Here is a 24,140-nt window from a genome sequence, read left to right as displayed (position 1 = left end):
TGTAAAAGGTGAATGGCCTGTTATAAGGCAATAGGGAATGATGGGGCCTGTAGCCAGCTGGAGATTACATTTGTGCTCTGCCCAAGGCAATTGCACTGAAAGCTTTCAGACACATGCCTCATCAAACACAACATCTATGGCCTGTGGGTTGAGATTTTGAGACCCTGCAGACTGTTGTCTTAAGCGTGTTTTACTCTGATGCTTTGACCTCTGGGTCCTGGCTGGCACTGGAAGAACTGCCCCTCCCAGTGCTAGCTGATTCTTAAGAGATAGAAAACAACTGACAGATCCAGAGCTCACATCCCCAGGTCCCTTCTTTATGGGGCTCTCACACTCTGGGCCACCCGCCCTAATGACTCAGGCCCAGGTACCAGTTAGGGACAGTCCCTAAGCCCCAGAGCCCACGGAAATGATACAAACTAGCCAAACCTACCCTTTGCCCTGCCTTTTCCAAGGAAACCACAATAAAGGCTTTTGCCTACGTTTTCCTCACTCTCTCCACCTTCTGACCGACCCTGGTGATTCCCCACATGGCCCTGCATGGTGTGACCTGCTCCTTTCTCTTAAAAACTATCCTTTCAACGATAGTCGTCTCCTGATCTGCTGGGCTCACCATACCTGAATAATAATAAAAGCTACATTTTAGAACACCTGTGAACTGCAGCATGAATTGTCATGGCTGCTGTACTCCCCCCATTGAATCTTGGCACCTAACACGATCCCTAGCACATTGCAGACACAATTTAAATATTAATCAATAAATGGACGGATGGACAGACATAGGGTGAAAGTGAAAAGCTGGGTAGAAGCATCGGTCTGGCTACACAGATTCCCTACACTTCTGTCTCACTTCTGCAATGGCTTTAGGAAGCTGAATTCTGTACCTGCCTCAGTTCCGCGATTGGCAGGGATGCAGGCAGCCCGGCTAGAGCAAGCTGGGGGAAGTGCTGTGAGAAGTAAGTCATGGCTGACCATAAGCAGCTCACCCTCCCACCCGCATTCAGCTTTTCAGGCAGCTCCTAAGCCAGAGGCTTTCTTCTGGCAGACAGTCTTCCGGCTAACTCTGGCTGTTTCCTTCATGTGCTTATGAAGAGCTCACCACCTCAAAGGGCCTCTGAACCCAGGGGTAAAAGGGTAAAAGCCAGAAAGAGGGTTCCCAGCCCACCTGCAGTCTCTGGGACCCGCCCAGCACAGGCTCTCAAAAGAGAGCACCAAGCAGCTCGCTCAGTTCCCTGGCACCTTGAAATTATCCTGCATCTGCGACAGTGCAGTGGGGATGTGGGTCTGCATCCCTGCACTTTTCTGGCTAGTAAACTGCACGTTGAGCTAGAGAACCCATGTTGTTTTTATTCCTTACTCTTTCGAGTGCATCAATCTGCTCTGCTTGAAGATGGACTGAATTTCCCAGATGACAGGGCCCTTGGGTGTCATTCACAGCATTACTATCTCATCCCAGGCAGAGAGAAGGTATGTCAGGGATGACCTGGGGGAGGCAGAAAACCCCCTGTCGGGGGGATCAAGCATTTGCTGTTTCTGATGAATGCTCAGTTGGGTGGTTTGGTTGGCAGCAGTGAATGGCTCCCTAAGACCATCCCTTCCCCAGGCCCAAGATGGAAGGACAGGGGGCATTCGACCGCAGTGAATGGACAATGAGAATCCGGGGAACTGCCCAAGTGGTCGCCCTAGGAGAGGGTGGTCAGTAGGGTGACTATGCAAACTGGTTTCACCGAGAACAGAACCAGCTGATGCCTATTATCCCAGCGTAATGATTAAGCTCACTCCCCTTCTCTCTCAAGTGTCCCGGTTTGATTGATAAATCATACAGTCATGCTCAACAGCAGGGAATTTTGCAAATGGGAACGTCTGACTTGGAAGGCTCTCAAGAAAGAGTCTGGTTGCTTTGTTTGTACAAACAGGAGTTTAAGTTTTGGCAAACATGCTGGAGAAGGTCTGGCAGCAGCAGATGGCAGGAACAATGAGCAGAAGGGAACTGCACCTGACCTTGGGCTCCGCTGGGGGTACCTGGGCCCAGCAGGATTTCACTCACAGCCTCTTCACCCAACAGGGGACTTCCAAAGACAGCATTTCCTTCCTCTGGTTGAAGTCTCAAGCCCAGAGTTAACAAGTCTAGCAAGGGGTAGGCACCAAGAAGAAAGGGTTTCACCAAATGGGCTGCAAGAGAAGGGAACATCCCCCCAACTCCATCATCAGCACGGGCCAGTGCCACCATCCCATTCAGCACCACCTTGCATCACCATGGGGACCCTGAACAGTCTCCCATTTGTCTTTCTTCCCGGTTGAGATCTTGTTTCTGTCAAAATGAACTATTTATCTTTGTTGCACGAAATGTCACGGATTATGGGCAAAACCAGGACAAACCCACGCGCAAGAAATAAGAGCCCTCTGATGATACCCACACGCAGCTCCCCAGACCTTTAGAGGCTGTGATGAATTTCCTTTTCCCAGCACTGAACTTACTCTCTAGAAGTATTTAACCCAAGAGGCACCTGACAGACAAACCCCCAGTGACCTGAGTTTGTCAGATCAGTTCATTCTTGAGCTGATTCACCAAGTGAATCTGCGGACACATGTGACCCACCCACCGAGGCAGGGCAAAGACTTCATAGGTAAGAGGTGGCTGTTAAGTTTCACCTGGTGGCCTCACATGAAGTTTAATCAAGCTGTAAAATACTCAAACTGTCCAGTGTTTTAAGGACTCTTCCCCCTTTGTGTGTGTGTGAGAACTAAAACTTCAAAGCTATTTGTCTTTTTATGTAAGATTAGCCATCATGCAAAACTTACTGGTCAAGCAGGTAATAAAATACACATATCCCACGGAAGGGTTTTGCACATGTCAGTCCTTGCAGATAACAAAGAGGTTATAAACCCTGCACGGTCCTGAGAGTGAGTTCCTTCACTTCCGAAAGCTGCCATTCTTGCCAGTGTCTTGAGGGCTCATGTATTATAAATTCTCGAAGCTCTTTTCGCTGCAGTCTGGGCATCGGGTGGATCTTCGTCCTCTTCCTCCGTTCGCTTGTGTTTTAAGAACAAGTCAGACTTTAAGAAGCGGCTGTAGCTGTCATACTTCATAAGGTTGAAGATCTAAGGGGAAAAGGAAACAAATCTGAAGGGTGAGGTTCATCAGGCTATGAATCATCCAATCAAATATTTATTAAATACCTATCATGTGCTGAGGAAAATACATGCCAAACACACAAAGAAAGTTAAAGTAAGTCATGTGCTAGACAAGCTGGATTTCCTGGATGTTTTAGGTCATTATGAAATTATCTCAATGGAGTATAAGAGCTTAGAGAGTCACACGAAACAAACCTATCTATATCTTCCACAGTAGTATTAAGTTCGCACAGCACTGATTTATATCCTTGTATCAAGAGGTCCTTTAAGAATTTCCACTTTATTTGGGTAGATAATACAGGGATGTATTGCTCCAGGAACTTGAGATGGCAGAAGAGAAACCATTTCTATAGAGACGACAGTGTAAAGGCCACTGTCACTGTCATATCAGATGATGTCAATATTGTTAAGACCCCCGGAAGTCTGGCATCCAAGATCTCAAACAAACCTATTATTATGCCCAGAAACAAAATGGGGCTTATTCAATGCAGGTCAGGGAAGTGAAATGGCAGTCCTGGCGAGCAGAGGCTTCGGGAACAGGCCTTAATTAAAGAAAATAGAGGTCAGCTGCGGAATGCAAACGCTTGCTCACACAGTTCCAGGAGTGCGTCTCTGGGAAAGAAATCATTCCAAGGTACGCTCATCAGGTGCAAGGGGAGAAACCCTGACAGATTAGAGGGCTGCCGCCTGCCTCACCCCAAGTCCTCAGACAGTTGCCCCCTCTCTTCTCAGCCACGGTCCCTCTTCCCAGCATCCCCTCTCCACCCACCCCATCCTTTGCCACCACCCTCCTCCCTTGCCCTGCAAAGGGGTGGGAAGAGGAGAAGCAAAAGGGAAGCACTTTCTGGTGGTCGAGGGATACAGTCTCTTTCGAGAAATCTCTCTCCATCTCTCTCAGACCTTTCAACCGAACTTTCAGGGCATTCTGCAGACCGAAAATCTGCCCTGCGCACCCTGGTGCCTTCACTTATTGCACTACCAATGGGCTCAACAAGTGGAAAGTTCCAGGGGTCTCTAGAATGTTGCTCACTGCCAGGCAGGTTATCAAGTGGGTGGTAAAACGTCTTTTAAATCTGTCCTCTCTCAACAGGCACACAAACTACTTTGTAAATGAAATGTCTGATGGTGTCCAGGGACTCAGAACATCTACCTGGGGGCTGGGAGAACTGGACCTCGGCCTTGACACCTTCATTTTCCCAAGACAGTTTCAACCATGGGAGAACCACTTAAATCATTTTGCTTTCAGCAGAGTTTGGGTTTTCTTTAAACTCTTAAACTACTGCCTGCCCTTCCCTGGGTGTCCTCACTGCTCAGAAAGACCACACCTCTGTAAGCTCCCACCTTGTGCCTCTCCATGGCAGCCGTCTATTTTGTAGCCATCTTGTAATCCTAGACTGATTTGCTAAGGTTTGGAGAAATTATTCATTAAAAAAAAAAAAAACCTCCCAGAAAATACAAGAATCATAGCCAGGGGTGAGGCGGGGGATGAGGAATGCCATTATCATTTCATGCAGGTGTTGCCATCCCTCACCACCTGCATTATTCGGCCCTTCCAGGCACAAGAGCCCCCAAAGGGAACTTTGAGATGCCCACCAAGTTCACAGTTTGGAACGATGCTCGAAAAGTGACTAATGAAACCAGCTTCGTGAGTGCCCCTCCTGGCCCCCAGCCCCGCACCCCATCCCGACCAGGTCCGCAGCGGATGGGACCCAGCTCTGCCAGCAGGATGCGGTTCGACCCAAGTGTCTCGTCTGTCTCCACGTGTGGGAGTGGAACATCCTGTTTGCCTGCCGTGGCTCTTCAAAGAAGAGAAGCAAAAAGGCTGGGGCTGGAGGCACCTGGGCCAGGCCGGAGGCAGTGGGGGAGGGAGGAGAGGAGGTGGCTTCAGCCAAGCGGCTGGCAGGACTCACTCAGCCTCCAGGAGATGCCAGGACACTGCAGGCTCGGCTGCCCCTTTGGCACTCCTGGCGTCAGCAAGCGTGAGGGGAGGGGGCTGTGAGCTATTTAACAGGAGCAGACGGGCCACTGCCTGCCGTGGGCGGGTGTGAGATGCCCGTGAAGGGCTTCAGGATGGGGCTGCCCTCTCCATGAGCCCTCACCTGCTCCCAGGTGCAGCTCCTGGTGCCGCCAAGTCAGGGGATGGCAGCTGCAGCCATCAGACTGGGACAGATTTGAAGAAGAAAAGGGATGCTGATTCCAAGAGTCTCATTTTCTGGGGCTGTGAGCTGCCTGGTATCTCTGCATGGGGTCTTCACTGCCACCGGCAAAGGGTCTCCTGGGCACTGGCCTAGGAGCTCATGGCAATAGGCAGCTCCCATCCCAGGTCTCCTCGTGGTTGGTGCTCAGTGAAGATGGCTTAGAGGATAGAGAATGTCCTAAATATCTCTTTCAAGAAAGTGGCCAGGACTTCCCTGGTGGTACAGTGGTTAAGAATCCGCCTGCCAATACAAGGGACACAGGTTCGAGCCCTGGTCTGGGAAGATCCCACATGCCGCGGAGCAACTAAGCCCGTGCGCCACAACTACTGAGCCTGCGAGCCACAACTACTGAGACCGTGTGCCACAACTACTGAGCCCGCATGCCACAACTACTGAAGCCTGCGCGCCTAGAGCCCGTGCTCCGCAACAAGAGAAACCACCGCAATGAGAAGCCCATGCGCCGCAACAAAGAGTAGCCCCTGATCGCCGCAACTAGAGAAAGCCCAAGCTGCAAAGAAGATCCAACACAGCCAAAAATAAAATAAAAATAAATAAAAGTTTAAAAAACAAAGTGATTGATAAATTAAAAAAAAAAGAAAAGAAAAGAAAAGAAAGAAAGTGGCCAAAGACCAGGTACCCAGCTGCTGAGCACAGCCATCTTTATCACGGGGCAAATGGCCATGACAGAGGTCCAACAAACATTCACCCAGTGAATGAACAGAATCCACCCACCGAGCAATGACAGAGGGCTGGCAAAACAGTTCAGGGTGGTAGCAGCCCCACTAAGAGCACCTTCAAACCACACATCAGGCGATGCACGGAGCATCCTCTCTAATCCTCACCGAACCCGAGGACCCCAATCACACAGGGGAAGGAAGGAGGACTTGGAGATGTGGTGTTTTGCCTCAGTGGCTGGTATATTGTCAGCTCGGCTGCCGTGACAAGTACTAAGGGCTGGGTGGCTTGAAAATCAAAAATTTCTTTCCTCAGAGTCCTGGAGGCTGGACGTCCAAGATCAAGGTGACGGCAGCATTGGTTTCTCCTGGCTTGTAGGTGGCCATCTTCCCCAGGGTCATCTGGTCTCTGCTCTGCGTGTGTCTATGTCCTGATCTCCACTCCTTACAAAGACACTGGTCAGGCTGGAGTAGGGCCCACCCCAAGGACCTCATTTAACGTTAGTCACCTCTTTAAAGACTCCCATCTCCCAACACAGTCACATTCTGAGGTACTGGGGCTTAGGAGTCTGACATATGAATTTGAGGGGAGACACAGTTCAGCCCATAACAGTGAGGCAAAGAGGACGCAGGATGCAGACTCTGGCCGTCCGGCCCTCCAGCCCCCACTCCTGACCCCCAGGCTATCCTGCCACTCATATGGCAGAGCAGGAGGCAGTCATTAAAAATGAAGAGTGCATAGGAGTTTAACATGGAAAAACGTATCTGAGTGTGAAGTGACTGAACACAGAATTTTTTAAATGCACGTAAACTAAAAACAATGACCCCAAATACATTCTTTAACGAGTGCTTGTGTGTATAAATGGGAAATAAACATCCCCAAAGGTCAGTATAGTAGGTTGAATGGTGTTCTCCCCCCCAAATTTAGGTCCACCTGGAACTTCAGAATGTGACTTTGTTTGGGAATAGGGTTAGTTGAGGATCTCAAGATGACATCATCCTGGACTTAGGGTGGGCCTAAATCCAAGGCGTGTTGTCTTAAGAAAAGGAGAGACACACGGAGAGACACCCAGAGAGAGGAAGGCCATGTGAAGGCAGAGGCAGAGACTGGAGTGACGCAGCCACAAGCCAAGGAGCACCAAGGACTGCCAGAGGCCACCAGAAGCTGGAAGAGGCAGGGAAGAGTCTTCTCTCCAGCCTTTAGAAGGAGCACGGCCCTGGCGACACCTCAGTTTCAGGCTTCTGGCCTCCTGAGCTGTGAGAGAAAAAAATGTCTGTTGTTTTAAGCCACTCAGTTTACAATAATCTATTACGACAGCCCTTGGAAAGGAACACAGTCAAATTATTGATTTCACCTCACTCCTGCTTGAGCACAGAAAATGAGATGGCCCTAGGGGTTCCAGAAGGTTCCACAAAACCAGGACTCTCTGATGGGGAGGACTGGCCTCACCGGGGCTGGATCGTGACCATCCCCTGACCATGCGCCTCTCGTTGTCCGCAGGGAAGCGAAAGAAGAAGGTGGAGACCCAGGTGGGCGGGGGGCGGGGCTGCAGGCAGCCTGAGGAGCAGAAAACTCAAGTTGGCAGCTAAGTTGCATTCCCTACCTTTTTTTTTTTTTTTTTTTGCCATCACAGTTGTGGCCCAGCAGGTTTCAGGTTTCGGCCGCCCCACATCCGGGGGCTGGACGCCAGGACTGTAAATTGCTTAGTGTCGTGACCTTGGGAGCCAACCCTCAGGCTGCTGGCGGTGGGACTCGAAGTGAAAACAGAGAAGGGGGTCTTCCTGCCAGGAGGTCCCCCCACTCAAAGTCGTTATACAAGACGCCCCGCCCTCCCCAGATCCCAGACCGCGCGACTGATTAGCATTCCCCTTTCTGCAAAGGAAAATATCCACGTGGTGCTTCAATCTGAGACTATTCTGAGTCTGCTGCTTCAGAAAAGGACTCCCTTACGGACGCATATTCATCCGTATAGACAATGAGAAGCTTAACCAGCCTTGAGGGCCCCTCCGTGAAGGTTTCATCCCTGTCTCGATCAAGTGCATTTCAAGCCTAATCAATCTTTTAACCCGTTTTAGGGGACAAGGCCATTAGAGGCCTAAACTAAACACGCATCCTACCTCCTCTTCAAAGCCCTCCACCATGTTATTTCAACTGGGTACCAGGAGGAAAAAACATGAATCCTTTACTGCAACAGAAAATTTTATTAATGGGATTTCCTATTTGCTTTAAGAACCTGGTTTAGTTTTTACATGAAAAGGACTGAAAGAACACATAACTGTCCATGAATTGCAGTTCTAGAATGCAACTGCACACCTAGACCGCAGACATGCTTTCACTCCACACGGACAGACACAAAGCGTGAAGAAAACCAGCCTCCACATCCAGCCCTCAGGCAAGTATCAGCGGGGCGCTGCAGAGACTGCTGGGGCCAGGCGCAGATGGGGACGTCCCCACCCCTGATCAAAGATCACCTCCCCCTCTGGGGATGGGGGAATGGGGTGCGCTCCCCCAGGGGATGGGGGAGAAGGCCTGAGGGCAGCTGGCAGAGAGCAAGTAAGAAGATAAAGCTCAGGTCAGCCCTTGTCCCAAAGCACCAGGGAAGGCCACACAGAAGGTTCTGTCACCTGGACAGTGCTCCTTCTTCCTGGACAGGCCCCCCGCCAAGGTGGACGCCGTGCCAGGGTGAGAGCAGGAATCCAGGAAGAGGCCGAACATGGACAGAGACAGAGACCCCTGCCCGGGGAGCAATCCCCTCGCACACCCATGGGTTTGGTGCTGTCTCACTGCTGCGGGGTGGGGAGGGGGCGATTTGTCCACTTGTTCCTGGAGTCCTTTTTTTTTTTATTTTTATTTTTATTTTTTTTATTTTTTGTTCCTGGAGTCCTTAATAGTCAAATCCAAAGCTGAAATGACATGCTTTCTACGTGGGGTGAAGGCGTTTTATTTTCGCCTTTGGCCATCAGGGAGAAAGTTCAATGCTATCTGGCACCCATCCCCCACCCCCTCTTCTTCCCCTAAACACCATTTTAAAGTTGTAAAAAAAAAAAAAAAGTATTTCAAATGCTGTCCTTCCCTCCCCACCCTCAGAAGCCAGAGGGCCATGGCAAACGCCAGGATCCAATGCTCCTTCCACTTGAATGAAAACCCACGAACCGCTCTTTCTGGCTTTGCCCGTTGGAACATGTCATTCTCTGGACTGGGCTTGACCGTTGAGAGCAAAAGGCAGCTGGCACCAAGACTGAGGTGCCCAGTAAGTCCGGTTCCAGCTCCCACCGCACCCAGACTTGGAGAAGCGAGGGGCTAGGGGAGGGAGTGGACTCCTAGACGACCCCAGAAGGTGTGGCAGCCCTTCCCCCCCAACCCCTGGGTCCTCACCAGCTGGCCCAGCCCTTCTTACTGAGGTTTACAAAGGAAGCGCTTCTCATTTCTTGGGTTCTGGGGAAATTCAAAGAAACAACACTGCTAAAAAGGGGCCTGGTGCATGGTTCCTTTCGCTGTCAAGGATGTGGCTGGGAGTGCTGACATCTCACTGAAGTCTTTCAATTTTTTTTAAACATCAGAGGTTGAGGACTTCCTTTTCAGGGGAGAAAACCACCTCCACTCTGCCCTCCCCAGACCAGACGTAGCACCAACCCCGAAGCCTGGGTGAGGGCATCCTGACAACACTCAAAATCTGCAGTAAGTGTAGGCACTGGGGTCCCTAAGATCTATGGAAGAAGAATGAGCAGCCCTGCCCGCCTCAAACCTGCAGGCTTCTCTTTCATGGTCTGAGAGAGCAATGACCTTGACCCTTCCCTCTTCTTCAATCTCCTTGCTATTCCAGGGAACCCATCATTCTACTCTGTGGAATTCAAACCAGAGGCTTCAGAGCAAGAAAGATGTGTAAATTGGCACCCAGAAACTTGCAGGAGCAGAATTCTGTTTTAAATTTTTCATATGGCACAACCTCAAGTCACTGAGCAGATTTCAAAGTGTTCCGTTTTCAAACATTCGGGGAAGGGTCTGGAAGGATACACAACATAAGGCAGAAAGTGAGAGGGAAGAGGCAGGAACTGGGGGATTTTAGCTTTTCATTTCATCTCCTCCTGGATTATGTGAATTTTCTTCTCTTCATCTTAACAATGCACGTAGTAATTTAACAATTAAAAATAATTTAAAAAATTAACTTGTCCAGAATCCTGGGCAAGGCAGTAACAGGATGTGCTCGTGGCTAGTGCTGGCTTAGCGGGTTCCTGTGCTGGCCTTCCTCCCTGGAGTTCTAGCCGTGTAGCTGAGCAGGACACATGTGTCCAGGCCACCAAGCTGACAGGGCCAGAACAGACCGGCATTGTCATTTCTTGTACATGTTAGGCTGCTGTGACTAATTTGATCCCTTCATGTCGTGGGTGACTCTCAGTGCCTTAGTGACTGATGGGAATATTCTAGAATCAGCCAGGGCTGGAGGTACAGGAGAGCACAACTGAGCAAGGGAGGCGAAGGTGGGAAAGGAGAAGAAGGTAAGAGCGTTGGTTGGTCTTTAATCAAAGACCATGCTGCTGTCCCAGCGCCCAGGAAAGGAAGATGGCGGCACAGACCAGAAGGAGAACAGTAAGAACAAACACCACTGCTTCCCGTGGATCATGGGCCTCAGTGTGGCAGAAGAGTCCGGCTGAACCAGAAGCTCTGGGTTCACGCCCCGTTTCCCCTCTTCCAGCTCTGGGACCTCAGGCCAGTCAGGTCACCTTCCCCTCAAGGGAACTTTCTCCCATAAAGTGAGGTGCCAGGTTCCACCTTCCCCAAGACTACTTGATAGTCAGATGAGATGCACACACAAAAGCACGGTGTAAACTGTGAAGAGGTTCCGCCTTAATGTTTTCCCAGAATTCACTGAAGTGTAGAAAACTGACATAGACATTATTTGGTGCTTTTTAAAAGGTGGGGACCTAGCCAGGGTAGGGCACGTGGATTCTGCTACATTTCTGAAAGTTACGTTGAGCCAGGGTTTCTCCACCTGGGCACCACTGACGTTCTGGACCAGATACGTGTGTGTGTAGGGGGTCGTGGCGGGGGGGGCGGGCGGTCAGTGCTGTCCTGTGCATTGTAGGGTGTTTTGACAGCAACCTGGCCTCTGCCCATTAGGTGCCAGGAGTGCCCCCCCACTCCGATCATGAAAACCGAGAATGTCTGCAGACATTGCCCCATGTCCCACGAGGGGCAAAATCACCCCCAGTTAAGAACTACTGCATTAAGACAATTTAAAGGACATGCACAATTAACACCTGTGGAGGGCTGGCTGCACGCCAGGCGCTGCACCAAGTCAGTGTTTCATAGACGTGAGTGCATTTCATCCTCACAACTGCCTTATCATAACCTGCATTTCACAAATGAGGAAACTGAGGCTCAGGGAGGGATGGCATCTTAGCCAAAGCTTCAAAGCTGCTAAATTCTAAAGTCAAAGAAAACTCGGCTCTACGGAAACAAGGTTGTGGGCATCAGGGAGCAACTTTTTAAAATGGGGGCATTGGGACTTCCCTGGTGGTGCAGTGGTTAAGAATCCGCCTGCCAATGCAGGGGACACGGGTTCAAGCCCTGGTCCGGGAAGATCCCACATGCCGCGGAGCAACTAACCCCGTGCGCCACAACTACTGAGCCTGCGCTCTAGAGCCTGCAAGCCACAACTACCGAAGCCCGTGCTCCCCAACAAGAGAAGCCACCGCAATGAGAAGCCCACGTACCGCAACGAAGAGTAGCCCCCGCTCACCGCAACTAGAGAAAGCCTGTGCACAGCAACGAAGACCCAACGCAGCCAAAAGTAAATAAATAAATAAGTTAATTAATTAATTAATTAAATGGGGCATTGAAGGCTTGTGGACTGTTTTGCTGCTTGGAGAGGCAGCCGTGTTTGCCGAAAGCCCCACGTTACCGATGAGGCCACAGAAGCCACACCGAGAAACAGGACCCACCTGGGGTCAGATGGAGGCAGTCCTGGAACATGAGCTCCCACTTCCCCCTCCGGCCTAACTTAACATACAGTGACAGTGACAGTAAATCTGAGCTCAGCGTCCAGGAAGTGATGGGCAGGGAGGGGTAAGGGAGGGGGCAGGGGGTTAGGTCATCCGGGTACAAACAATGAGCCACGGTCAGGAGACTGCGGGTTCGCAGCTGAGTTTCTAGTAGCAGAGATGGCTCTGCACCGAGTCATCTGCATTCTCTTGCCTGGCTGATGAGGGACGGCCACAGCCGGAGCTGGGGATCAGAGCCAAGGTGCCTGGCTTTCAAGAGGACCAAACCTTATGAGCCCAGCCGGTACATTCTATAAATAGTCACCGTTGAAATTAAACTGGTTGCCATGGCCTCAGGGCCTAACCCCAGCCAGTTCCTCCCAACTTAGCTTCTTCATCTCCCTCCCTCACTCCACTGCAGCCACATACCCAGTGGATTCCTGCCCCAGGGCCTTTGCAACTGCCATTGGCTCTCCCTGGAAGGTCCTGCCCCCAAGTCTTCTCACCCAGCTTCCCGTTGCCACTCAGATCTCAGGCATCTCTTCAAGGAGTCCTCCCTGACCACTAGACCCAAAATAGGCCCCTCTCGGTCACTCTTAGCCCATCATCTGTTGTACCCCCTTCTGAGCATTTATCTCTGTCTATCCTCTTGGGTGGACAGGTGCTGATTTCCTCACTGCACACACAGTTCCTAGCACAGTCCCTGGTACATAGGAGGCCCTGCATCAGTATTTATAGCATAAAGGAATGAAAGAAAAAACAAGTTCACACACCAGCAAACCAACCAGAACTGAACTAGACCTCCCAGGGGAGTTTTTAAGACAAAAAGCCACTGCAGTGAAGTGCAATTCATTGAAGAAATCAGCTCTTTGTAAGATCACCTCCTTCCTGCTTCCCACAACTTAAAATTGTCCAACAGCAGCCTTTGACTGTAGGCTAAAGTTCCAGGGAGATGCCCCCAGTACTACCCTCACCTCTCCTGGCTTTACCTGCACGTGCCGGGCACACAACTGGGCCACGTTGGCAGAGCAGGATTAAATCAGAGAACAGTCTCTCTAATTATGAATTTTCCAGGTAATAAAGTTTTAAGCCCCCAAACTTCTCTTAAGATATCATTTATGGGGACTTCCCTGGTGGTCCAGCTTTAAGACTCCACGCTCCCAATGCAGGGGGCCCGGGTTCGATCCCTGGTCAGGGAACTAGATCCCTCAGGCCGCAATTAAAGATCCCACACGCTGCAGTGCAGATCCCACGTGCCTCAACTAAGACCAGGCACAGCCAAATAAATAAATAAATAAACAAATAAATAAATAATTTTTAAAAAAGATATCATTTATGATGAAATTCTTATTAAAACGCCTAACACATTCTTCAGTGAACACGCTGACCACAATTTAAGTTTTGCTTTATAATCTGGGGTCATTAGGATCACTAACTGCATCACCATCCTGTAGCACAGGGATGCCCCCAGTGCGGTGTGTGGGGCTGTGAGATTCCCCACGCTCAGTGGTTCCCAATCACTGTGCTGTGGTTTTGTGTTTAGTATCATTTTTCTGCTTCCTCCCTGGTTGTCAGCCATCACTTCTTGCTGCCCCTCACTCCACAGCCTCTACCAGCACTTCAAATGGGCTGTGAACTGAAAAACCAGAACCTGTTAGAACTGTGTGTAAACCAAGAATCAACAGGACCTGAATGAAGACCTGAGAAGCTCTCCTTTAAATGAGATTCGTGGATGTCAGGTCATCTCATCTGATGCTCAGGGAAGATCTTCCCATCCTTCTAGGCTCCAGCTGTGTCCCGAAGTCCACGCTGCCCTCTCAGCAGCCTCAGGGGCTCGGGGTCACTGCCTGCCATGGGAAGGGGCTGTGGCCCCTGGAGTTTTCCTGGTGAGCCGGTGCTGAAAGCAGCCTGCTCAGACAGCTCGGCGATAAAGCCAAGTGGTGCTCAACGAAGCCAAAGCCGCTGAGGAGGTTTTTAAGTTATGTGAAATCTTGTGGTTCCAAACATGCTCCCCTCAGCTCCACTCTCCTTCACTTAGGAAAGCAGGGCTCTTGTGAGGGGCTTTGGGGAGCAGAGACCCATAGACTCTGCTGAGCATACATTTTGACAGTTGCCAGCAAGGGCCCCAAGAGGCAGAGGTTTCTGAAGTGAAACAGAACCCAGAGGCCTTCGCAGGGACCCACTGTGGACTCAGCTCAGATTCCAAATACCTTCTTTCCACCCAATTATGCCCGAGGAAGATAGTTAGTACCTCTGTCTTCCCTCAAATAAATGACTTTTAACAACAGGGTATAAAAGTACTTTCTTTACAGTAAGTAGTTTGAACTGCATTGTGCCACATTTGTTAGATATGTGTGCACATGCATATTTATAGAAAAAAAAATGATGGAAAGTCTAGACATTAAATGTTATCTCCAGGCATAAAATTATGAATTGTTTTTATCTTTATATTTTGGTTTCCCAAGTTTCTTTTGTTGAGCATGTATGATTTTTCTAGTTAGGTCAATAAAAGTTTTTCTTAATAAAAGTTATTTTTAAAATATTTTGTCACTTAAAAAAATTGTCCTTGGTCCCTTGTATTTCCTCCTTTCTGCACCAGCTCAACCTCCCACAGTCTGAATCCAACGGGGGTGCCCTGGTCACAGAGGCCTAGCTCCATTGTGAGATGTGTCACAGGCCTAACACAAGGAGAGCTGGTGGGACGGGACAGCTGTCCTACCGCGTGGAGAGACAGCAGTCCACCTCGTTCCTTGCGGCTACCTTGCCTTCTGCGATCCCAGAAGAGGACTGTAGTCACGTGGCAACCCCTCTGCTCCAACCGGTTTCATGCGGCTTTGAGGAGCCGTGAGGGGCTGCCCACGAGGCTGGGACAGCTGCACAGGCTGTGAGTGTGTGCGGAGTACAGTCTTTGCAGGCAGGTGCATCGGCCTCCAGCACGCCCTGTACCTATGGGACTCTGTGCTAACAAACCACTTAGTCTCCCTGAACCTTGCTTTTCTCACCATCAAAATGGGAATACTACTACTCACTGGAGATTAAATGAAATAATATATGCCAAGGGGGCACAGAAGGGCACCCCTGGAGGGTAGATATTGTTCTTATTGAGAATACCTAGAACACAGGGGCTTCAGTGCAGGTTCTCAGTCCTGGCTGCATTTCAGAGTACCCTAGGAAGTTTGTAAAAGATTCTGAGGTCCGGGTAGGGCAGATACCCCCGTGTGGCTACAGACACAAGAACTGCCTTTAACCATGCATTTCTTTCCCTCCACAAATCCATGTCCATGGCATCCCTCCCATTGGCTCAACATCACCACCTCCAGGAAGCCCTCAGCAAGTCTCCCATGCTAACTGGAGTCCCTTCAACACTCAAATTTGACTTAGAATTCATGTGGAATTTGCACTTGCCACTGTATCAACTGGAAAACATTCTCAAGCTAATATTTTTATTTTCTACCTGTCTATTTGTTTTCTATCTGATGCTGAGCAAATGAGGCCTTCTGCATGCTGGGACATGGCTCTGGGCTCTGTGCGCACTCCAGGTGATCAAAAAAATGCCAACTGATGCCGTGGACCAGGGGTTTTCAAAGTGTAGTCCCAGGACCTGCAGCATGAGCATCACCTGGGAACTTGTTAGGACGGCAAAGTCTCAACCCACCTGGGAACCATCAAGTCCAGGGGTTAACTCTGGGGGTGGGACCCAGCTTCTGTTTTAACAACAGGTGGCTCTAGGCTTGCTCATGTTGGAGGAGTGCTGAATTAAGCTAAGAGCTGGTCTCCACTTGTGTGCCAAGTAAGGCCTTTGCTTCCCCAATAAGAACAGGGCCAGCGGAAGTTTGAAATCTGTCAGTGTTCCATGGTCCACATGTGTGCATACGACGTTTCATAAGAACAGAGCATGCTGTGAACAGTCACATCTGCAAATTCATGCCTAAAAAAATCTCTGCAATGCAGTTTCACCCCTCTTGCCTATTTTACTGCTGGCATTCCTCATACGAAAATTTGCCAGAACCCTAAAGTTTACCCCTTCTAGGTCCATTTTTTTAAACCTAACTTTTCCTGCTTTAAGTGGACTACGTTGGCAAAGTGGACTACGGGGCCAGCTGAAGTAGGAGGCGATGTCTGCACAAAAGCCCCAGGCTCCCCGCCACTCCGAGTCCACGTGCTTTTGCTTTTCTAGATTTTTCTGGCTGCTCCTACCTTCAGCGGTTACCACTCGTTGCTTCCTCAGTGTGGGTTCCTCAAAGAGCTCCAGCCTCCCTTCTCATCTGGTTGAGGAGACAGATAACCCTGCTCGGTCAAACTACGTGTAGACCAAGAGTAACGAGGCCGGAGGGCGGCTCCAATGGGTCAAAACCTGGGCCTGGCAGGCCAGCCTGCTCTTTCACCAACCACGGCCCCTTCACATGCCACAGCCTGCCCAGTTGGGTGGGACGGCTTCTAGGGTGTCGAACATTTGGTTTTAACTGAATTCTTCCAGGCTGGGAAAAAAATGCCCGTTTTCAAATCAAGGTGCATGTAGGGAAATCAGGTTACCTGGTCCTGGAGCTTCTGGAACATCAGTGGGTGCGGTTCCTCCAGTATCGTCTCACTGAGCCGGGACTGGCCCTCGACGTTGACTTGTGAAGAGGCCTTGCTGGACAGAAAGGTCATGTAGATCTCCTTTGCCTTTTCCTGCATCTGGGGAAGACATGGAGAGCCTGTTATCGGCGAGCACAGCCCTTCCCGGCCTGAGCCCAGAAGGAGCGCTGCTCTAAGAGCCCTGGGGGATCTGGCTGTGGCTCCAGAGCTGAGCTGGATGGGAGGTCAGGGGGCGGGGGGCTCATGGTCAGTCTGGCCCCTTCCTCTCCTCTTCCATGCATCTGTAGGCACATGTCCTGTCTCAAAACCGCTACACTATCCATTCCAAAATGATGTCGGAAAGAATCCCAGCCCAGAGTGAGGGACATTCAGTAGCATTCACAGCCATCCCGTGAATGCTCCAAACCAAGGCCTCATGGGAACATTATTCAGCAATAAAAAGGAATAAAGTACCGACACATTCTACAACATGGATGAACCCCGAAAGCATTATGCTCAGTGAAGGAAGCCAGACACGAAAGGCCACACGTTACATGATTCTGTTTCTATGAAATATTCAGAAGAGGCAACTCCATAGAGACAGAGACATGAGTGGTCGGCTGGGGGAGGGGGAAACGGGGAGTAGCTGCTTAATGGGTAAGGGGGTCTCTGTTTGGGGTGATGAAAAAGTTCTGGAACTGGATAGTGGTGATAGCTGTATAACACTGTGAATGTATGTAATGCCACTGAACTGTACACTTTAAAATGGCTAAAATGGTAAACATGAGAGCCCTAAAAAATGGTCAGCATGGTAAGATGTATGTTGTGTCTATTTTACCACAATACAAAAAGATCAAGTTAAACCATGAACACATATCCCAACCAGTGATCAAGCCCCTACTATGTGCCAGACACATGCTAGGTGTTTTACAACTATGGTCCCATTTCCTTAATCCCTTGGGCGCCCATAAAGTGCCATTTTTCCTGTTAGTGTCACATCCCTGATGAGGACACAGAGGCCAGGAGGAGTGATGTGGCTTATCCAGGGAGCCTACAGGGAGACATAGGACCATCTGATTCCAAAGCCTGGCATTTCTGCTCAGTTCCACGCCTGCGCGATACATCATCCCCCCAGCAGGCGATGCACTGTCAGCCTTCCAGGGCTGGGGGTTGTTTTCAGGGAAGGAGGTATGAGAATTAGCAAGAGAGAGAACACTTGCTGCCTGCTCAAGTGCCGTCGGGCCGGAAGGCATCAACCCTAAGGAGGCACTGCCCTGGGAGGGCTTGTCAGCGGGGTTCGAAAAGGTGTGCACATCTGCACTTAGGTTGCACCAAAACCCAGCAGTGGCTGGTACAGGAATGCTCGCACGGCGAGTGCTCTTAAACACAGCAGGCCTCTGTGCTGGGGTCCTGCAGGGCGTCCCCTGAGGATTCTATGTTCTCTGACTTCCTGTGCTGGCACCTCACAGGTGGCAAATATGGGGGTTTTCTCCAAACATTAGAGCCTCAGTATTAGCTCACCCTACAGAGGAAGCCAGACAACAAATGCCTCTGACATGGAGCCACGGAGCTATGATTTGCGGGGGGACGCAAGGAGGCTTTTCGGGGTCTGCCTAGAAACCGCCATTCTCTCCAGAGAGCCCACCTGGGGCCTCACACGTGCTGCAGAGCTTGGCTTGGGAAACCCCAGGCTCTGAAACCCTTTGGCCTCATGGAAACCACCAGAAGGCTTCAATAGCAGGTGCTTGAAAGAAGGCGAAAAGCAGTCCTTTAACTCCTTTAGGTACCGGGACTAGTTGACAAACGACTGCACGAGACGGAGGCCTGACCACCTGCCATCCCCCCAGAAAGAAAGCCTTGGCAAGACGTGCAGGAAGGGGGGCCTTAACATGGCTACTCCAGGGGACAGGCCTGGAGACCGCTGTGGAGACCCGGATGGGGCAGTACTTTGGGCCCACCCGCCTCTTGAAGACCCACTCCCTCCAGGAAGCCATGAGCTTCCCTCCCACCACCCCCATCTGTCAGGAAGGAATGTTTTTGGAAAACCACTTCCTGTTTTAACAATACTTCATGAAAGTAGACTTTCAGCCAGTCAGATTAGCAAGCTCCATGTGAGGCCCTGGAAGCAGAAATCACTTTAGGCCTCCCCTCCTCCTTCCCTCCCCCCTGAACACACACACACACACACACACACACACACACACACACACAGTTTTCCAGATGGATGCAGGCTGCCTTGGGTGGTTCTGAAAAGAAGAAGTATGAGTAGCTTGAGGCTTAGACTGGGGCGGGAGGGGGCGGGAGGGAGGGCAGGAAGTAGGTTCCGGGGAGGCGGGGCCTGTAGGTGTATCAGCCTCTGGCCTCTCAGCAACCCCTGCATGTCCCCAACACCCCGAGTCTCTGGGAAGAGTGCAGGGCCCCCGAGGTGCCCAGGCCAGGGCCACCCTCATTTCTGACCGGCTTCGTGGGCAGAGCTTATCTGGCTGGGCTAGGAAGCGTGACTGAGAAGGGAAACCCTGAGACTGCCAACCGCAGGCCGGTCATGGGAAGGCCTGGTGTCCACGCCAAGAACACTTAGCAAAAAAGAAGAACCGGGTCTCTTGAGTTATTCTGGTATATTTTCCAGAGCTTGGTTAACCCTATTGCAGCTCCTGTCGGGACAGGGTGAGAACATCCCCCACTGGTGAGGCCGCCTGGGTCTGGGACCCTCGGTGTGACCTGGAAGGATGGTCGGCCGCTCTCCTACCAGACTCTACCAGAGCAGCTGCCCCACCGTGGACGGCAGCTGTGCCCAGCGCCCAACCCTGCCCCAGACGGTGCTGGAAAAGGATCCCCCCTGGGCCTGTGTGATGACTCCCGGCATCAACCTGAGGACTGCCCGTGGGAGCGTGTGCGCCCAGGTCTGCCTCCCAGACACCCCCCAAGCCCGGGACCTTCCTCCCCGCCTGGCAGTGCATCAGCCTCAGCGATGCCCAGCAGAAGCCAGCACTCCAACGCTGCGCCCAGGAAGTGCACGTTTAGGAGAAGCAAACTCACTTTAGCATCAGCCCCAGAGACAAAAATCGAGCCAGAGCAAAGGCAAAGGCATCGGCAGCCCACGCTCCGACGAGCGTTCCGCTGTACATTCTGGCTCCTCTCCCTCATCCAATAAGCGTGCTTTCAATTTTTCCATTGGGAAAGTAAAACAAAACCTTTTACCCCACATCCCCCTATAGTTAGTGACTTGTTACTGAAACATCTCAAAAGAAAAAAATGTGCATTTTGTGTCTCCACTTTCTCCCTCCCACCTTGCTCCCCGGCCCCTGGCTTCTGCCCACCCTGCCAGCTCGGCCTCCCACCAGCTCACTGACGTCCTTCTCCTGGACTGCTCTCTGGCCCCTGGCCCTGCTCAGCGCCGCTGCCCTCTCAGGATTCCCCAGCACCTCCGTGCTTCTGTCTCCTTTGCCAGCTCCTGTCCCTCTGTCCCCCTCACCCCCATGTATTCTGGGGTTTCCCAAGTTCTGCCCTAGGCTGAACGCTTTCCTAGCCACATGCTCTCCCAAGATTTCAGCCCATCCCTCTCCCCGAAGCTACTGACCATGTAGCCAACTGATTTCTAGTAATGTGGGCTTGGATGTCCCACAGACACCTCACACCTAACACCAAGGAAAGAAGTGGCCCCTCCTGGCAGGGCGTCCTGCCGTCTCTACTCCAGGAAGCCAGGAACAGTGATCCCCCAATGCCTCTCTCACCCCGCACCCTGCCTGTTACTGAGTCCTGCTCGTCTCGCCAGCCCATTCCCCTCTGTCCCCATCACTCTGCCAGAGATGGACAACGGGGCAGGACACATAAGGAAATTAAAGGATCAAGCCACTACCTTTATTAATATCAGCTTCAGAAAGAGAATGAGGCAAAGAAAATGTCAAGTAAACGATTTGAGAATATTTCTGAGAACAGGCTCAGGAAATGGAAAGCAGTTGGAGGGACAGCGAATGACTCTGTAGAGAGCAGCAAGGAGAAACCTAGGCTCCGGCAAGGTTGGTGAGGGGAGGCGGCAGGGCTGGGGATGCAAAGAAATGTCCCAAAATGGCAGGAACTCAGGGGCATCTGGGAACCCAGGCAGGAGGGATAAAGAAGGCAGCAGAAAGAAGCCGTTAGACCCCCAGGTCCCGACCCCCAGCTCTGAGCAGTTATCCACCCCCCACCCCCGAGAGCCTGGAGTTTTCTTCTCTAAAGAAATTGACTCAGGGAAGCTGCAGACAGAGACACGAAGGAGGGCAAGGAAGAGATGCCAAACTGAACACAAGGGTTAAGTGAAATTCCGCACACAGACGCCCAGCAAATTTCTCCCAACCCAGCTGATTGGAGGTATGTTTAGTTTATAAACACATCGGGGGACCTCCCTGGTGGCGCACTGGTTAAGAATCCACCTGCCAATGCAGGGGACACGGGTTCAAGCCCGTCCGGGAAGATCCCACATGCCGCGGAGCAGCTAAGCCCATGCGCCACAACTACTGAGCCTGCGCTCTAGAGCCCGTGCTCCGCAACAAGAGAAGCCACCACGGTGAGAAGCCCGTGTACCGCAAGGAAGAGTAGACTCTGCTCGCCGCAACTAGAGAAAGCCCGTGCGCAGCAATGAAGACCCAACACAGCCAAAAATAAATAAATAAAATAATTTTAAAAATAAAAATACAAAATAAAATAAAATATAAACACATCTGGCTTGTGGCCACCAGGAAGAGACTAGAGGGCCCCAGTCTATAGAAAACAAAAGCAGAAAAATTCCATAGGAAGATTTAAAGATAAAGTTGAAATCTCCAAAAGAAAAAGTAGGAGCCAAAAGCCACGAAGATGAAAAACTAGGAGGGTAAAAAAGATAAAATTAAGGGCTCAGTCCAGGAGAGGAGGACCATCACTGGGAAGGAAACTAGAGAAAACGGATGGAAAGAAGTTACTAAAAAATAATGATGATAAAAATAACAACATAAGAACATCTCCCAGAACTACAAATTTCCAGATTAAAAGGTTCCACAAAATGCCCCACACGATGAATGAACCTCACCCCCCTCTAAGCCTCTGACTGTACAGTTTTAGAATACTGGTGATGAAAAAGCAAAGAAAACAAAACAGCTTACATGTAACATACTGATTCTTAACAAAAATGGTAGATAATGGGACAATGTCTTCAAAATTCTGAGTGAGTTTTAACGTAGAATTCAATTCTATGCTCCATCAGATTATCCATGAAGCAGGAGAAGAGGAAAAAAATAACATTTTCACTCAACATGATCTTTAAAGGTCTACCTGCCATGTGCCCTTTCGCAGGAAGCTATTGCTGGTCATGCTCTCCCAAAATGAGGGAGTGGCTCCAGACAGACGAGGATCTGGGTCCAGGAGGCAGGGGAGGGACAGAGGGAATGGCCACTGGTGGCAAAGGAAGACCTGGGGGCACCCCAGTGGGTGGGGTAGTCAGGGGGCCCCGGGAGGAGTCCCCAGGGGAACTCGGACTGCAGAGATGATCTGAGAGACCTGTGTAACACCGTATCGAGAAGCATTTTAAAGGGCTATCCGAGAGTATAAAAATAAGAAAAGCAAAAAATGGTCCAAGAAGAAAAAAATGTAATCGTAGCATCCTCTTTGGCTCAGCAGCAAACAGTAAACAATAAAGTTTTAATAAGGAAAATGCAGTAGACAGGGATGTAAAGTAAGTGAAACCTTGGTTACATTAAGAAGACAGTAGAGGACGTCGGAAAGTTACACAGTGAGCCAGGAAGGAGTGGAGATGCCGGGCAGGCCCACGCCAGACCCCAGCCCACGCCGTGAGCAGCTGAGTTTCTATCCGGTCCCGGCCGGACCTGGCCAAGTGCACGTCAAAGGTCAGAAAGACACAGCCCAAACCAGAGACAGTGAAATCTGGAGGGTGCTGAGGGAATGAACCCTTCTTACTCCATCTGCTTGTGAACTGAATGACTTTCATATAAGGAGCACTCATCACTTTTGGATTTTTAAGTAGTTTGTTTTTTTTTTTTAAATAAAGAAGATGGTGTTTTAGCCTTTCAGGAAAACCTTTACTATTACTTTAAATAAGAACATCAAACACTCTAAAACCCTGGATCAAGTTTTAGTGTTAAATAAATACAATAAAATTAATAAATACCATAGACCCCCTCCCCCCATAACTGTTAACTCTAAAACACTATAAAAATGCATGGTACTATTATATTTAAATATCAGTGCAAGTTGCTCTCAGAGTTATGATTATTAGACATCTTGTACCACCCCACCACTTCCCCACCCCCACTGGGTTGGTTTTTACAAATCTGTACGAGCTGCTGTATCCATCTCAATCCTTGTTTCACAGTAAACAGGCCTAATATGCATGTGCTGATGAATGAATGAATTCAGGGATAGCCAAAGAATGAACACCTTCTTGGAGCTTTTTCTGAGGTTTTATAAGACATAAATGTTGCTTTATGTTAAAAGATAGATGGCTCTCACATGCTAATTCATGGGGAAGAGGCTCTCCATAGAAAAATGCTAAACCATAAAGAAATAGCAAAGGGAGAGAACTACTTTGAAAGCTGACTGTGGGATATGAACACCTGGCAATTACGACCCCAGGGAGGGAGGGTGGGAGACATCACCCTCCCAACTTCCTAAAGCCCGAGCATCCCCACCATAAACACAGAGCGTTGAGACCCTCCCAAACTAAAGGGCTGCTTTCCTGTCTGCCAGGGGGCGAAGCACAGACCAGGGAAGGCAGCAAAGACACAGCAGCAGTCCACTGTTTGGAGCTTCTGAGAACGCAAGCCCCAACAGAAAGGATGGCACGCTCCTCTCTCAAGTCCACCCCTAAGGCTGCAACTGCAGCTCAAGGTGAGCGGGAGGGCGGGACCCTACCCACGACAGATCCTCAGGTGTCAGCTGACCTGAGTGGAGACTGGGAAGGAAACAGCGAGCCCGGCACTGTCCTAGGCACACAGTCCCAGTGGGAGAGAAGACAGACAAAGATCACAAACCTTATACAGCCCGCATGATAGAGGGAAAAGCAAACTGTACAGAAGATAAATAAATCATACAAGGTACCAGAGATCTGGCTGGATAATTATAGTAAAAAGATGAAAAAAAAAAAAACAACCAGCACAGGTCTTATTTAAATAGATGCAAAAGTGAGACTTGCATCAATCCCACAACTGCCTTAGTTCACTGTAGAGATTAATGGTCCACAAACTTCATGCTGGATCAGACGTAATAAGTCTGATTGTGAAATGCAGTTGGGCTGACTTCTCCCTGTGCTATGTCCTCTCTGCTTCTTAAAATCAGTGAAACAGAACTTACTTCTGGTTCTACTTCCCCTGCAGCCAGACCCACTACATGGTCTGGAGCGGAGACCTGGGCTGCATCCCGGCTCTGTCTGCACCGAGCTGGACGGCTGTAGGCGAGCCACAGCTTAACCTCCCAGACCACAGACCAGCATCTGGAAGGGTGGGAACTGTCACGACACTGAGTGTGATGACCCAGACCAAGATGTGGACCCCGCAGGCCTCACACGTGCTCCTCCCCTTCCCAGCTCTGTCTGCATCCTCAGGCAGCTGACGGCAAGGCAGCAGTCATT

The 24,140-nt window shown here is 50.3% G+C and overlaps 1 protein-coding gene across 1 annotated transcript in view; it reads right to left on the bottom strand.

The window, feature by feature from the left end:
* Positions 1-2,751: 2,751 nt before the first annotated feature.
* The window catches only part of RGS10 (regulator of G protein signaling 10), a 36,373-nt gene continuing 14,984 nt past the window's right edge, over positions 2,752-24,140 (bottom strand). Inside the window, exons 4-5 of the mRNA XM_036827775.1 lie at positions 16,523-16,666; positions 2,752-3,102 (exon numbers count right to left, since the gene is read on the bottom strand). Coding sequence (XP_036683670.1) covers positions 2,956-3,102; positions 16,523-16,666 — 291 coding nt within the window. The 3' untranslated portion in view covers positions 2,752-2,955. The remainder of the gene's footprint in view (positions 3,103-16,522; positions 16,667-24,140) is intronic.

Source organism: Balaenoptera musculus, chromosome 16 (genome assembly GCF_009873245.2).
Source record: "Balaenoptera musculus isolate JJ_BM4_2016_0621 chromosome 16, mBalMus1.pri.v3, whole genome shotgun sequence".
In the NCBI taxonomy this organism is placed as follows: Eukaryota; Metazoa; Chordata; class Mammalia; order Artiodactyla; family Balaenopteridae; genus Balaenoptera; species Balaenoptera musculus.
The sequence above is the reverse complement of the archived record's forward strand: the minus strand, read 5'-3'. Positions and strand labels throughout refer to the sequence as shown.